This window comes from Thalia democratica, chromosome 8 (genome assembly GCF_965202585.1).
Source record: "Thalia democratica chromosome 8, ktThaDemo2.hap1.1, whole genome shotgun sequence".
Lineage (NCBI taxonomy): Eukaryota > Metazoa > Chordata > Thaliacea > Salpida > Salpidae > Thalia > Thalia democratica.
Window position 1 is genome coordinate 7,522,392 of NC_139172.1, and position 14,166 is coordinate 7,536,557.

A 14,166-nucleotide genomic window follows, 5' to 3' on the forward strand; every position below is an offset into this window, starting at 1 on the left:
TTATAATTTTCTATATAAAACCTTTTTGTAAAAAAAAATATTCATTTTCTTAAAATTTACCCAGGTTAAAGTTAGTATAATTTTATCTAATTACAAACCAAAATACTTACATATAATACCATTGTTTGCACAAGTAAATGCTTAACTTTAGCTTCTTTAAATTTGAAAAAATAGACATTTCACATAACTTTAAAAAAATAATCTATCAACTCAATTAATTCAATAGAATGTTTTAATAATCGAAAATAGTTGAATGGAAACAACAAAGCTTCATACCACATCAACTAATAATCAAAAGAATTTGAAAAGTTTCGAACTCAAACCTCCAGAAAGTGAAGGTATATTATTTAACTAAAGTTTGCATAGAGCTTTCAAATCTACCAACTACTTCCAAGTCAAAATCAAAAACAGCTTTTATTAAAAAATACTTTCCAACTTTATTAAATTTTTGATATGTAAAAAGATATGTTGATTGAAAAATTTAAAAAACTTTATTCAAATTGTAAAGTGCTTTGAAAAACAGTTGTTCCAAAGCAGTTTTTATAACTCAGCTTTCCTAGTAGTTCCTTGCTTTACAGATTAAAATAATATTTTAACTATAAGGAACTACAAGGAGAGTTGAGTTTTAAAAACGATTTTAAGTATTTATTTCTTAAACTTGAGTTAGAATAGATATATCTATATATTTTGATTTAGAAGTAGTACTTAGTAAGTTGGTAATTTCTACGACTTCATACGCATAATGACTAATAACCAAGTTCACTTAAATTTCCTAGTACTTTATCACTGTTTTACTAACACTTATTTTAATTTCTTAAATTTATTTGCTTTAGTGTTTAGAACTGCAATAAACAAGCGATTTAATTTAGCTGCTATCAGTTTAGAACTTAGATTTTTTAAAATCAATCGTGAATTTTTTTCTGCCAATATTTTAAAAAGGTTGGTAAAGTTTTGTAAAACTTTGCTACCGCAAATAAGTTGAAAAATTTTAGTTGACTTCATTTGTTTGAGTCCATACTTTTTAATAAAACTCTTATAACTGTTTAAATTTTCAAGCATTTAAAAAAAAAAAACTATCTATGCTTAATTTTGTTGTATTTTGATGAAGTATTTTAAATGTTTTTATATGTTTGTCGACATTTGAATCTTTAAAAGTATGGTATTTAATTTCATCGGTTATAATGAAGCTATGTAATGAAAGTTAGATCTTACATGCAAAATTCTATCATTACGAGTAGTTTTCAAAACTTCAAAAAAAGAATTATTTTTTTTTTTTTTTTTATACCAATTTTAAAAGCAAACATATTATGCTGAAAACTATTTCATAATCATTACATTATTTTTTTCAAACATTGAAAACAAGTATAAATTTTAGCAATCTTGTTTAAGCTTTTGTACCTGTTTTAAGTGATCACGATCTTATAAAATTAGTAACAAAGTTTTGATCGAAAACCCTTTGTCATTTTTTATTTATTTTATTTTGTACTATGCTGTAGCACTAAATGTAAACTTTCTAACTCATTTTACTGGTTTGCAGATGGGAACTTTCTCACTCCAAACTCCTCAAAATTACTCACTCCTGTTTCGGAAGCCTCCTCCTCCGCAAAACTAACCGGAAAAATGTTCAGAAGAAGAAGTAAAAAGTAATAGCTTGTACAATTATGGGAGAAATTACTTCACATTTGTTGACGTTTTATAGCTTTTTTCTAATTTAAAATATTCAATCAAAATATACTTACCGGGTTTGCATAATATTTTTGCAAGTTAAACTTGTAATTATTCACTAGTGTATGTGCAGCTAAATTTAGATTTGTAAAATCAGAAATAAAAAACGTAAACAATAATTTTTAGAACAACTACAAAAAAGAGTTTGTTATAAAAATGTTATCATTTAAAATAAGTTGTATTAATTTAATTGTAATTTGTCCTCGTAATTTCTATATGCAATCATGTAACTTAATTTATTTAGAAGTGAAACATCAGAAAAATCACCTACAACCAAAAACTTTGGAGGGAAACTTTTTAGAAGAATGTAAGTTTTATTTGTAGGTAATTCCTGACAAAAAACAAACTTTAACTGTTTTGTACATAAAGTTTATAAAAGTTTTAGTATGTAAAAGTAGTAGTTGCTACTCAAAACATTTGATTTAAAAATTAAAAAAAAAAAAAATTATTTATAAAAATTTTCGATAGTTTTTACAATAATAACTATAAAAAAATCAAGTTTACAATGAATGATAATTGCCTTTAGTTTTACTTATCATAAACATAACAAAATTACGTGGCTTAAAATGATTCATATGTCTAACGGTTGTAACTTAAATAAGTATTTTTTTCAACCTAAACAAAACTCAATAGATTTAATTAATTACTACAAATTTTATTTATCGTTAAAAATACAAGTATAAAATAGTAAAAATTTCAATTCTGTCTTAGATTTTAGTAGAAAAAACATGTATATAAATTTTTTTTTAACAATAAAAAGTCCTTATAATCTTAAAGCTAATACTTTTTGTTTTTTAATTCTAAGTTTCGTTAACTTTAATGTTATGATGAATATGTATGGACTAGTTTATTTCGATCTTAGAATTTTCGTCAAAAAAATTCCTTTACTACAAAGCAGCACATTTGTATATATATTTTTTAACTGTAATTAAACTCACTATTTACAATCTTACTAATATTTGATAAGATGGGAATTTTTTCCCTCTTAAACCTTCTAATAAGTAAAATAGCTTTTTCGCATTTGTATTATTATTTAAACAAAAGTTATTAATTTTTGGCATTACTAAATGGTCTTGTAATTGGTATTGGCATTGGTTTTGTAATTAAGAAAAGTAATTGTTAGATGTTTTGTTATTTCATTTTGTTTTCTGTACAAGAAATGTATATCAAAAGATAACCCTCTAAAAAATACTCTAAAAAATAACATATTATAGTAATGACAAATAAGTTATATTACTCTTCATAGATATTTAGATGACTAGTGACAAAGTTTCTAAGGTAGGCATATCTTAACTTGCATAGAAAAGATCAACTGGTAGCAATCAATTTGTTTTTAGTACATTATTAATAATTTAAACTACAAAAGTTTTAGTTCTAATACTAAAAATTACATAGCAATTTACACAAAATTTACTCAGTAATTTACTGTGAAAACCTTTTAACATTTTTTGAATTATCGATTTTTGAAACTTAGTTGTAATTTTATATAAAACATAAAGTAGGATTACTGAAAACTATTAAACATACTATAAACAAAATAATAAGATTGCTAATTTAAAACTTAAAACGTGCGAAAGCTGTCAAATCAATAAGATTTATTACTTGTGTTCTTTCTTCTTTTAAATTTAAAGTAGTAAATGTATGAAAAAGGACGCAAAGAAAGCGAGGAGTGAAGAGCACATCGCCGATCAAGAGATCGAGCACGAGCATGACCAACGAGCAGAGGTTGAGGATGTTGGTACTCAGGGAGATAGTCAACACTGAAGAAGATTACGTTCAGTTACTCGGATACATGGTCAATGTGAGTTTGTTAGTAACAAATTCGATCGAGTTAATAGTGTATTGTTTAGAGTGAGGACGAAATGAAAATGCACGAAACGTCACTTTTGCACCGAGTGTCAGTTTTTTATTTCGTTACTTTTGATTTTCCGTGCAAAAGTGATCCTTCGTAAAATTTTGCAGCGTTAACAACAGCGTTTGAATACGATTAAGTTTTGACACACAGTTTTAAAAAAATAACTTCATTAAATAAAAATTTTATGATTATGATTGAAAAATAATTGAGATTTTACTTAAAATAGTGAAACTAATAAATTATTTTATCTGTTACGTATATTACTATACTTTAATATTATTTTAGAGTATACCACATGGTTTACATAAGATCACTGACTGAAATAGCAAGTAACTTTGAAGTATCCATAAACTGGGTAGGTGTCTAAATTGCGCGAGCGTACAAAATTGCACGAGGGGACAAAATTGCACGAAAACACAAAATTGCACGATGATACTTTTGCACGAAGACTAATTTGCACGAGAGCACAAAATTTCACGAAGATAAAATTGCACGCAGACAAAATTGCACGAAGGCTCACTTTTGCACGAAGACACTTTTGCACGAGGCTATATTTTTGCACGAGCAGACAATTTTGCACGCAGACACTTTTGCACGAAGGGTCATTTTTGCACGAGTGACAACTTAGCACGTAGGGACAATTTTGCACGGGTTTTGTTTCCTTCCCAGGGACGGGTCAAAATTGCGCGTAGACATTTTTGCACGAGGGGACAAAATTGCACGAGAAGACTCTTTTGCACGAAATTTTTTAATATTATTTAAAAAATAAAAAATGAGAATTAAAAAATTTATAAGTTAATAATAAAAAATACTAAACAAAACTATATAATATTCAAAAAAAAATCTGAATTATTAAATTTAATAACTAAATAACGAAAAATAAAAAAAAATAAAAAAAACAAAATTAAAAATTTTATAATTTAATAATAAAAAATACGAAACAAAATTACATATTATTCAAAAAAATAAAAAAATCTGAATTATAAAATTTAATAACTAAATAACGAAAAATTGAGAAAAAAATATTAAGTAAAAAATAAAAAATAAAATAGTGAAAGATTTAAGTAAATAAAAAAATATATATAGTACTTTTAAGTTAAAAAAAAATATTTTCAAGTAAAAAAAAATTAAATGTTAATTAGATTCTTTTAAATAATAAAAAAAGTTAGAATATAAAAAATCAACTAACTTAATAATAAATAAGTTATTTAAAATCAAAAAATATTTAAGATTTACAAAAATTAAAAATTAAATGATAAATACATTAAATAAAAGTCCAAATAAATTTAAATGAATAAATAATAAATATAAAACTCAAAATGAACTATTTAAATAATAAACAAAAATCTATCAAAAAAATTTGTATAAATAAAAATAAAAACTAGATTATAAAATTAGATTCTAACCGTTATTAAAATATAATTACCAAAAAAAGAGTTTTGTTTAAACTATTATTTTTTGTTAAAAATAGAAATTAATTAATTGTAGCTGTTGTATTATTTTGTTTGTTTCATTTAAGTCAAAAGCTTATATTTCCTTTTTCTTCTAAAAATGTAAAAATAAAATTGCTTCTGACAGTGCTTTTTCGCAAGTCTTGGTTAGATAAAGAGAAAATACAGAGCAGGAGAAACTTAAGAGCTAATTAGACTAAAACGCGTGCAAATACTGATGCAATTAAGATAAAATTTAGAAAAATATAAAATAATGATATATAAATTAGGTTTAAAACTTTTATATAAAACAAAAAAGTACAATTTTAAGTATAGTTTATGGAATTACAAAGCCGTAACAGAACTTTTTGTACAATGCACAATAAAAATTTCAAAAGACGGATTTTCTCTTTTCTAAATTTATTTAATTGTTTCACTATTTCGCATGCTCGTTTTTTCTGTACAAAAGTATCTTCGTGCAATTTTGTCCCCTCGTGCAATTTTGTACACTCGCGCAATTTTAACACCTACCCATGTAAAATTTTATTTATTTTATTTTTTTTTAATCTTGTTTTATTTCATATTTAAATTTAGTATAATTATAATATAATTTATGTTTACATCAATACATGTCTATTTTTAAATAAGGATTATTTTAAGTATGATAAAATTCTAGTTTTATTTTTATTAAAATAAAATTTTAATTTATAATATTTTTTAAACACATTAATTTAGTTTCATTTAAAAAAAAAATTATACATATTTAATAAATTATTTAAAATTAATTTAAACCTGGTTAAATTAGAATGAACTACACTAGCACATGCTTATTATTATTTTTTTATAAAACATAAAGGTTTTATTATATTTTTTGTGCAAAATTGACCCTCCGTGCAAAACTGTCTGTCGTGCAAAATTGACCTTCCGTGCAAAATTGTAACTCGTGCAAAATTGACCTTCCGTGCAAAATAGTCTTAGTGCAATTTTGTCCCCTCGTGCAATTTTGTGCCCGCGTGCAAATTAGTCTTCGTGCAAAAGTATCTTCGTGCAATTTTGTACACTCGTGCAATTTTGTTCTCGTGCAATTTAGTCCCCGCGTGCAATTTAGTAACCTCGTGCACTTTTGTCTTCGCGCAATTTAGACCCGTTCCCCCATAAACTTCTAGCTTTAGAATTTATAGTTACTCTTTTGGTTAGATAACAACTATTTGTATATTTTATCCTTAAAAAAGAAATCATTTTAAAGAAAATGCGCGAAGATCTAACTAATGTGGCTGAAAACGGAATAAGCCCGGTGTGCACCGACTCAAACATCCAGCAGTTTCTAGGCAACATCGTCGAAGTTCACAGGGCCCATCAGAATTTTTTGTACGACCTGAGGCAGGTCACCAACCCGTATCCGTACCACACCAACACTGTTGGTCACGTGTTTCTAAATCACGTGAGTAGCTGACAAAAAGTATTTTGATCAGTTTGCATATTTACACTACATTTTACCCAACATAAAGTTTAAGCCGAGTTTGGTTTTAATTGGATTACAAAAAACTTGAACTTATGTTTTTAACATTTTGTAGCTTTGGTTTATTCAAACAACTTAAACTTTTGAAAACTTTATTTTGCTTCTTTTCTTAAATGTGTAAAAATAACTAAACGAGAAGGTAGATAATTTATGTATTTTCGTATTAACTTGTTTTTAACTAAAATAGAAGTTTACGTGTTTAGTAATTTTATATGAAAATACTGTGATACTCACAGGTAAAATCTTTTTCATCTTAAAAATTGATAACAAACAACTAAATACTTTTATTTTGAATAGTAAAGATGATTTCGTTAATATTGTTAACAGTAGTAAAATTTCTATATGTTTTACACCTAATCAATATTAATATGGGTACCTTACAACAAAAAATAATCAGAAAGAAAACTTCACGTGTTATGAAAAGTACTGCAGCAATTTTACAACAGCAAAAAAGATATCTTACGAGCTTGAAAAAGATCCGAAACTCGAAGATCTTCTTAACGTTAGGACTTTTTAGCATTTATTAACAAATACGTTTGGGACATCGATAAGGTACGCACTTTTGCCTGGTTTATAATGCGCACCTTTTTAATGTCTCTACTTTATATAGAAGTATATAATAAAGTAAACTATATGTGATTAAAAATTTTTAATAATTAACTATGTGTTTTTAAAATTTGGTAGTAAATACATGATAGCTATAATAAATTGTTATATTTCATTGTAAAAGTTTATCTTATCTATTTTATTACAACTTAGTTATTTTAGTTGATTGAGAAATGAATTTTTTATATTATTTCGTATTTAAATGGTTTCTATTTCAATAAGTTCGAAGTTTAACTTAAACTAAATTCTTTTTTAAGGCACTTAAAATTAAAAATCTTATTTTTAATATATTTAGTTTATGTAAAAAAAGTAACAATTAAAAGTAATTTTTAATATAATTAAAAAAAGTTTGCAAAACTATTTTTTATTTTTTATATTTCTTTTAAGTACTGCTTTATCAGATTTTTTTAATTTATAAAGTTTGATATAAAGTCTTTAACCCTTTAATACTTATACTGAGTACTTAAACACAAGCTTAAATGAATATTTATTGTTTTAAGCCTTTTTATTTTATTTAAAAAATTAAATGACATTTAATTTTTTTTTTAATTAGTTTTAAAAATCCAAAGATTTACGATTTTTTTTATCAACTTTTTGAGTTTCTTTTTGATATTAATCTTTCTACATCAGTTGAGTTTAAAATACTTTGCAACTTATTGACAGAAACTTTTAATTAAACGTTCACATGAATATAATTATTTATTATTTAACATATTAATTGTATTCTCCTGCGACTGTTTAAAAACAACAGAAGTGGAAAAGTGAGACTGCCACAGAGAAGAGAAGATTAAGTAAATTGGAAGGATTTATCATTGCTCCCGTACAGAGACTTTGTAAATTTCCACTCTTGCTCAGAGAGCTCATGAAAAGAACTCCCACCACCCACAAGGACTATAACGACGTTAATGAGGCTAAATATGTAAATTGAAAGTTTTGGATCTAAAGTTACACGAAAATATTTTTAGCATTACTATAATAATTAATATTATTATTTAAAAGCAACATCAATTCTAAAATTAAAGTTCATGTTTTCAAGGTTTTTAAGTTTAACTCACAGCTTTAAAATAACTTTTAAGTAGCTTTAAACATTTGAAACTAGCTAAAAAAAATCATACCAATTAAAACGTAAAAAATACTAAATTTGAAGTTAAACAAATATTCTTTGAAACTATAATAGATTCAACTATATCACCTAATAACTATTGTTGTTTAAAACATAAAACACAAAAAGGTGATGGAAACAATAACGTCTAATGTTAATGAAACACAAAAGAAAGCAATACTAGTGCAGGGAGTAAGAGATATGGAAAACACATTTGATAACTGGGAACGGTCGGGAGTGAGTTAAATTTATATGTTTTGTTAAAAATAAATATTTACGCAAAATTATAAAACTTTTTATCTTGTATTTTGCGTGAAGTTATTTTATAAATAGCTTACAGAACACAGTGTGTTTTTATCAGGGGCGTGTCTTGACATTTTTTAAAGAGATTTCACAATTCTTTTTGTTCTTAATTTGACGCTTAAGTACGCATTTCATAGTATGCACTGCCAGTTAAGTACGCATTGTGCATATTACGTAAAATTTAGCCGAAAAACTCTGTGTTTAAAATGCTTTTTTCTGCTCAGAAATAAAAAAAACATATAAGTAATAATAGAAAAATATTATATTTTTTTATTTATTATACTGTATTAAATTTAGATAAATTAAAACTAAAAGAACCAGAAAAAAATTATGAACTTACAATTTGTATATCAAAATTTAATATTTTATTTCTTCAACTGTTACAGACATAAATATCTTACTTTATAAAAAATTAATCTTTTTATCAGGAAACAATATTATAAAATAATTAAAACTATAACAAATATATTTAAAGAGAATTTCAATTTTGATTTAAATGTTAGTATAGACTATAGATGGAGTTCTTGCAATTTTTTCTTTTAAATTTTAAACTCTTTACAATTATATAATCATTTATAATAAAAATATTTTTTTCAAGTATTTTAATCTATAAATTTTAAATTTTACTAAATATACCATAACATATACAAAAACAAAACAACTTAAATAAAAGTTAATTGAATTTTTACTAAAAAAAATGTTTAACATATACAATTAAATTAAGATATCATTAAACTATAATTAAATGTTTGCCTGATGGTGCAGGGATTCTAATTATGGTTTTGAAATCTCTCTGAGTTGAAAATTTCAAAAAATCAAGAATCAACTTTGTGGCCAACAGATATACAAAAGTAAAATAACTTAAATAAAAATATTAAAATACCATTAAATGATAAAAGAATAAATTGTCAGGTGGTGTAAAGGTCTAAAGATGATTTTGAAAACTCTCTGAATTGATCTTTTCAAGGTTTTATAGCTTCACACAACATTATTATATACAATCAACTAAGTAAAATAAAACTTTAGTGATTATAATGGACATTTTTTAAGTAAATTTCTTACAAGTTGATAAACAATACTTAATGAAATATTATTTTACAAAGTAACAATTTATAACGGGAACTAAGAGCATCTTAGTAAAAAGTTTCCCAGAAAAAAAAACAACTTTAAAACTTTTACTTATTATCACGTCACAATTAAAATTTTATTTGAAATCTACTTCAGCTGGGCAAAAACGAGCATTTTTTGTTAAGGAAACTTATAATCTTTCAGTGTTATAAATTCAACATTCATTATTCAAAGCTTGTCAAATAACCAAAACAAAGTCAATAAGCAACGTTTTTAGTGATATTCTAAGAATTTTTTTTTATTTTCTTTTTTTCAGGGGGTTCACAGGAAACAGAAAGCCAGTCAAAACACGCCCCTTGTATTTATAGTAACTTACAATTATACTTGATATATAGGTAAACTTGTAAAAAAGTATTTAAAAAGCTTTGTATAAGATCTGTTTTGCTTGTTTTTGAAAAGTAGTATTACGTTTATAGTAGATACTTTAAGTATTATTATACATTTTAAACAAGAGTAAACAGTTAAATTTTTTTTATGTATTGTGAAATAATAGCTTCCAACCTGGAAATATTTGTTTTATAATCAGAACTTGAGCAAGGAAGGATTTCTTACAAAAAGGGGTCAGTTTGCTAAAAACTCCTGGACAATCAGGTGGTTGGTATTGCGAGGTTTCAGGTTGTCCTATTTTGCCGAACCTGACAGCAAACGGGCCCTGCACATCATCGATTTGACTAATTATCTGTCTCTAAACAAGTGTTGCGATGAAACAACAAAAAGAAATTACTCGTTCAGGTACTTATTAGCTTTAAGTTGTATTTTAATTCAAGTAGATGTTTTAACTATCCCAAATAATGTTAGTACTTATATTTACGCAATGCTGGTTATTATCTGACTCCGTGCGCGTTATAAATATTATCGGTGATGTTATTTAAATGTTTAGAAATGACTTAGCTAAGTTATTTAGCTAAGTCGACTTAATGAATTGCGAACTAAACTTAGACTATCTTTTAAGCTTAGTTTTATTAAATAGCTAGATTGGTAGAATGCTTAATTAATTGTATGTAAAGAAATAGAGTCTAGAAACACAACTGTATTAAAATGAATATAAACTGCGATAACATGACCACAAAATATACAAATAAGCTACAGCAATTCACAAGTTAATATAAAAAACAGTCGCCTTCGTACAAGAAGTACGAGGCGAACACAATCTTTTGAAACAATATACTATCAGTACAAAGGTAAAACTAGACTGCCCAGAAACTCGCGTTTTACTCAACTTAAGCGTTTTTTGAGAAAAAAGGAAGAAAGAACAGCGCATGCTGTTACAATGTGAACGTTAGTAATAAAATTTTGTAGAAACTTTCTAATTTGCTTAAATGTTTTTTTAAGTACGACATTATTAGAAACTAAGCAAAAAACTAAATCAAGTTGTAAAAAATAAATAAAAGGTGTTTTGTAGTCTTTAAAAATTTGTTTTATTTAAAAAACAAGTTTCTAGAGGTTTTAAAACAGTCTATCTTGTATAAAAACGTTCCCATGTACAGCATAGTGATGCCGGACCGAATTTATTATTTCTACGCAGTCAGCGAGAGTGACAAGAGAGATTGGCTGGACATCCTACAGTGGAAGTTCAGGTGCATTGACAGGTAGTTGTTTAATCATAAAAATTTGCAGATTGTATCAAACTTATTCCGTTAGAAAAAGCCGTTGAACAATTTTTCAAAATTAATATCACACTGTGTGCTTCACCGAAATTTGATTTAAAATAACTTTAAAACACTGCAAAAAATAATCTATCTCACAAATTATTCCCTTGCAGGAACAGAGAGCAGGCGCACAAGCCGATGGAGACGATCGCGTTCTCGGCAGTCGGCGCCCTCCTCAACCCCAAGCAGACCACGTTCGATCAAGAGGAGAAGGAGGAGGAAATGTACGAGAGAGGATCGTTCAGCAGGGCGTCCAAGTTCCTCAGGAGGACTTTCAGGTCGAAGAGCAGAAGGAGGCTGAGGGACAGGACGAGAAGCAGCGCTAGAACATGATTTTAATTTATAAAAGTTCCAAGTATGAATTCCGTTTTCCCCGATCGTTTTTGGTCAAAAATATTATTTTTTCGTAAAAAAAGACTGCCAGTAATAAACTATTGATTTATTTAAATTTAACAGTTAAATAAACTTCCGTTGTAAAACTAAATGTTTTAGTACCTCTGAATATGTTTTACACGAGTTACTTTACTTTTATGAGAAGTTAATTGAGCACATGGTGTATTGAGATTAAAGAGTCAATAGTTTCTGACTAAACAGTAAAAATTAGTAATTCTAACAAAAGAGATTACGAGAAAGGGAATGGTTTCTAGCTTATTTATAAAATAAAATGTTGGTTGTACCTTGCTAGAAATAAAATAATAAATTTTGTTCGCAAGTATAATCAAAGTAATTTAAGCAAATATTTCGTATAATGTAAAAGAATAAAAACATTTGGTTTTTATAGACTATTAATAGAAGTATAAAAACTATATTTTGAAATTTTGTTTTCAAAAATCTAAAAACTACATACTAAATTTAACTCAAGTGCTCAAATGTTTCTTACTTTTTATTTCAGATAAGCAACTTTATTTTCTAATTACCCCCTTATTATATTCATGCTCTAAAAGTTATACTGTGACTTTTTTAGTTTTGCTTAGTTTCGACCATTGACTTCAACTTTTCAAAAAATAAGCACAGCAGATGAAGGAAACAATAAATAAATTTGCACAATAGATTGCAAAGATGTTTTTTAAAAACATCTATTATCGCTATTGGTTAGTCTTGTTAGGTAGAGCATCAAACTGACGGAGTAAAAAGTAAGTCTTTAAGGAATCACTGGCTTACTAAATGTTGGTTTAGTTTATATATTGTATACTTTTAAAACTATTTATTATTTTACTAAGCAAAAATACGATTTTACTAAAACATATGTTCGTTTCGCAAAGTCTTTTATTTTTTATTTTAAAAATCTTAACTAGTGTTGTAAATGTCTTAACTTAAAGAAAGTATAACTTCTTAAGTTAAGAAATTTTATATTTGACGAGAAATATTAACTACTCGTTTTTTAACTATCAGGTTTGTTTAAACGCTTTTCAGCATAGAGTTTTTAACAGGTATAATTTTTTTTAACAGCTCTACTATAAAATTTTGCTTCATTTTTCAAAAGTATTTAGGTTTTTTTTCAGACTATAATAAGCTATTATTAAGAGTAAAACCACAAAAATTTTCAGGTTTTAAGTTTTATTACTTTTGTTGCAAACAACATCAGTACTTTTATTTAATCACTAGTTTTAGAGTACCACCAAAGAATACAGCGAGTACACAAAAACAAAAACCGCAGTGAAAACAGCAGGCTTTGTGTTGTGTGAAGAGTTGCACAAGTCATCGTAGCAGCAGTGGGCTTCTCTGGCGTTTTCTTTCTTCTTGCACTCTATGCGCGAACCGCACGAGGGTATGTAGGGCTCTTTTGTTATGTCAGTGATGCAAGCACCCGTTCCGCAGTGCACCTTGTTCTGGCACGCGCTTTGATCCTTTGCTCCGAAGCCGTATGTTCCTTTGCAGTCGTAGCATTGGAGACATTCCGTTTGGCCTATAACGGCTATTATTAGGATCAGACAAAAGTATCTGGCCGGCATTCTTAAACTTTTTTGCAGTTTTATTTTTACAAAAAAGTTAATATATACTAAATTTAAGTGACGTAATAAAATAAGCAAAATAATTAAAATATTGTTACAATTTTGCTATAAAAGTTCTTTTTATCTAAACGATTTTTCAAAATTACGCAGCTTGCAAAGACTATTTCAATAAGTGCGGCCCGCGTAAGATATTTTATGGTAAAATTGGCATCATTGTATTTGCACACCTCTTTACTGTTATAGAGTTGATTTTTGTAAAAACTGTTTAACCATAATTTATTTATTCAAATTCATTTAGTTGTTAGATGGAACACTATAGATTATAACGTAATTATACTCAGAGTGTAATTAAAGATTTAAATTGTTTAGATCCGGATCCTAATTTGTGGATCATATAAAATCTTTATATGATCGGACAATAAATAAACTCTTTTATGCCGCTAATATGTAAATACAATTTTTTTTTTTTTAACTTATCATAAAACTAAAAATTTTTTATTAAAACACAAATAGAAACAATTTACTATGACGTCACACTAACAGTTTTGACGCTTGTTTGAGCAGCAAAAAAACACAAAAAGTTCTAAAGTTTTTTTGCTTGTATAGAATGTATAATAAGCATTTTTTATTAGTTCTAAAGTTTGAATTTTTTGAACGACAAAAACAAGTTATAAAAAGTTTGATCCAAGAACCTGGTGTACAACAAAACCTTTTGATTACCGAGTCACACACCACGGGTTCAGTTTAATGTCTTGTCCAGGACTAGTGTTCTGATTAAATTAATATAAAACAGTCGCTGCTACTTTATAAACTATTCTGTTAAATTAAAAAACAAAATCAGGTTGTAAAATATCTTTAAACAATAATTTTTTTTATTGTTAAACCTTTTCAGGTTTT

The 14,166-nt window shown here is 26.5% G+C and overlaps 1 protein-coding gene across 2 annotated transcripts; it reads left to right on the plus strand.

Moving 5' to 3' along the window:
- Nucleotides 1-224: 224 nt before the first annotated feature.
- On the plus strand, nucleotides 225-11,814 carry LOC145842356 (spermatogenesis-associated protein 13-like). 2 transcript variants are annotated; one of them, XM_082949782.1, is made up of 11 exons: nucleotides 225-338; nucleotides 1,538-1,643; nucleotides 1,970-2,032; nucleotides 3,376-3,526; nucleotides 6,257-6,451; nucleotides 6,927-7,031; nucleotides 7,887-8,054; nucleotides 8,367-8,474; nucleotides 10,195-10,400; nucleotides 11,156-11,257; nucleotides 11,431-11,814. In XM_082949782.1, the coding sequence occupies exons 1-11, from the start codon at nucleotides 254-256 to the stop codon at nucleotides 11,648-11,650; spliced, it is 1,509 nt and encodes a 502-aa protein (XP_082805908.1). In that variant the 5' UTR covers nucleotides 225-253; the 3' UTR covers nucleotides 11,651-11,814. The 2 variants fall into 2 exon arrangements, with proteins under 2 accessions (XP_082805908.1, XP_082805909.1); XM_082949783.1 differs by having other exon boundaries at nucleotides 7,887-8,036.
- The last annotated feature ends 2,352 nt before the right edge of the window (nucleotides 11,815-14,166 follow it).

Bases quoted from the DNA above. Each gene is read 5' to 3' on its own strand.
- LOC145842356 (XM_082949782.1), top strand. From the start codon at position 254: ATGGAAACAACAAAGCTTCATACCACATCAACTAATAATCAAAAGAAT. The intron at 339-1,537 runs GTATATTATTTA...ACTGGTTTGCAG, and splicing joins CAAACCTCCAGAAAGTGAAG to ATGGGAACTTTCTCACTCCA. The intron at 11,258-11,430 runs GTAGTTGTTTAA...ATTCCCTTGCAG, and splicing joins AAGTTCAGGTGCATTGACAG to GAACAGAGAGCAGGCGCACA.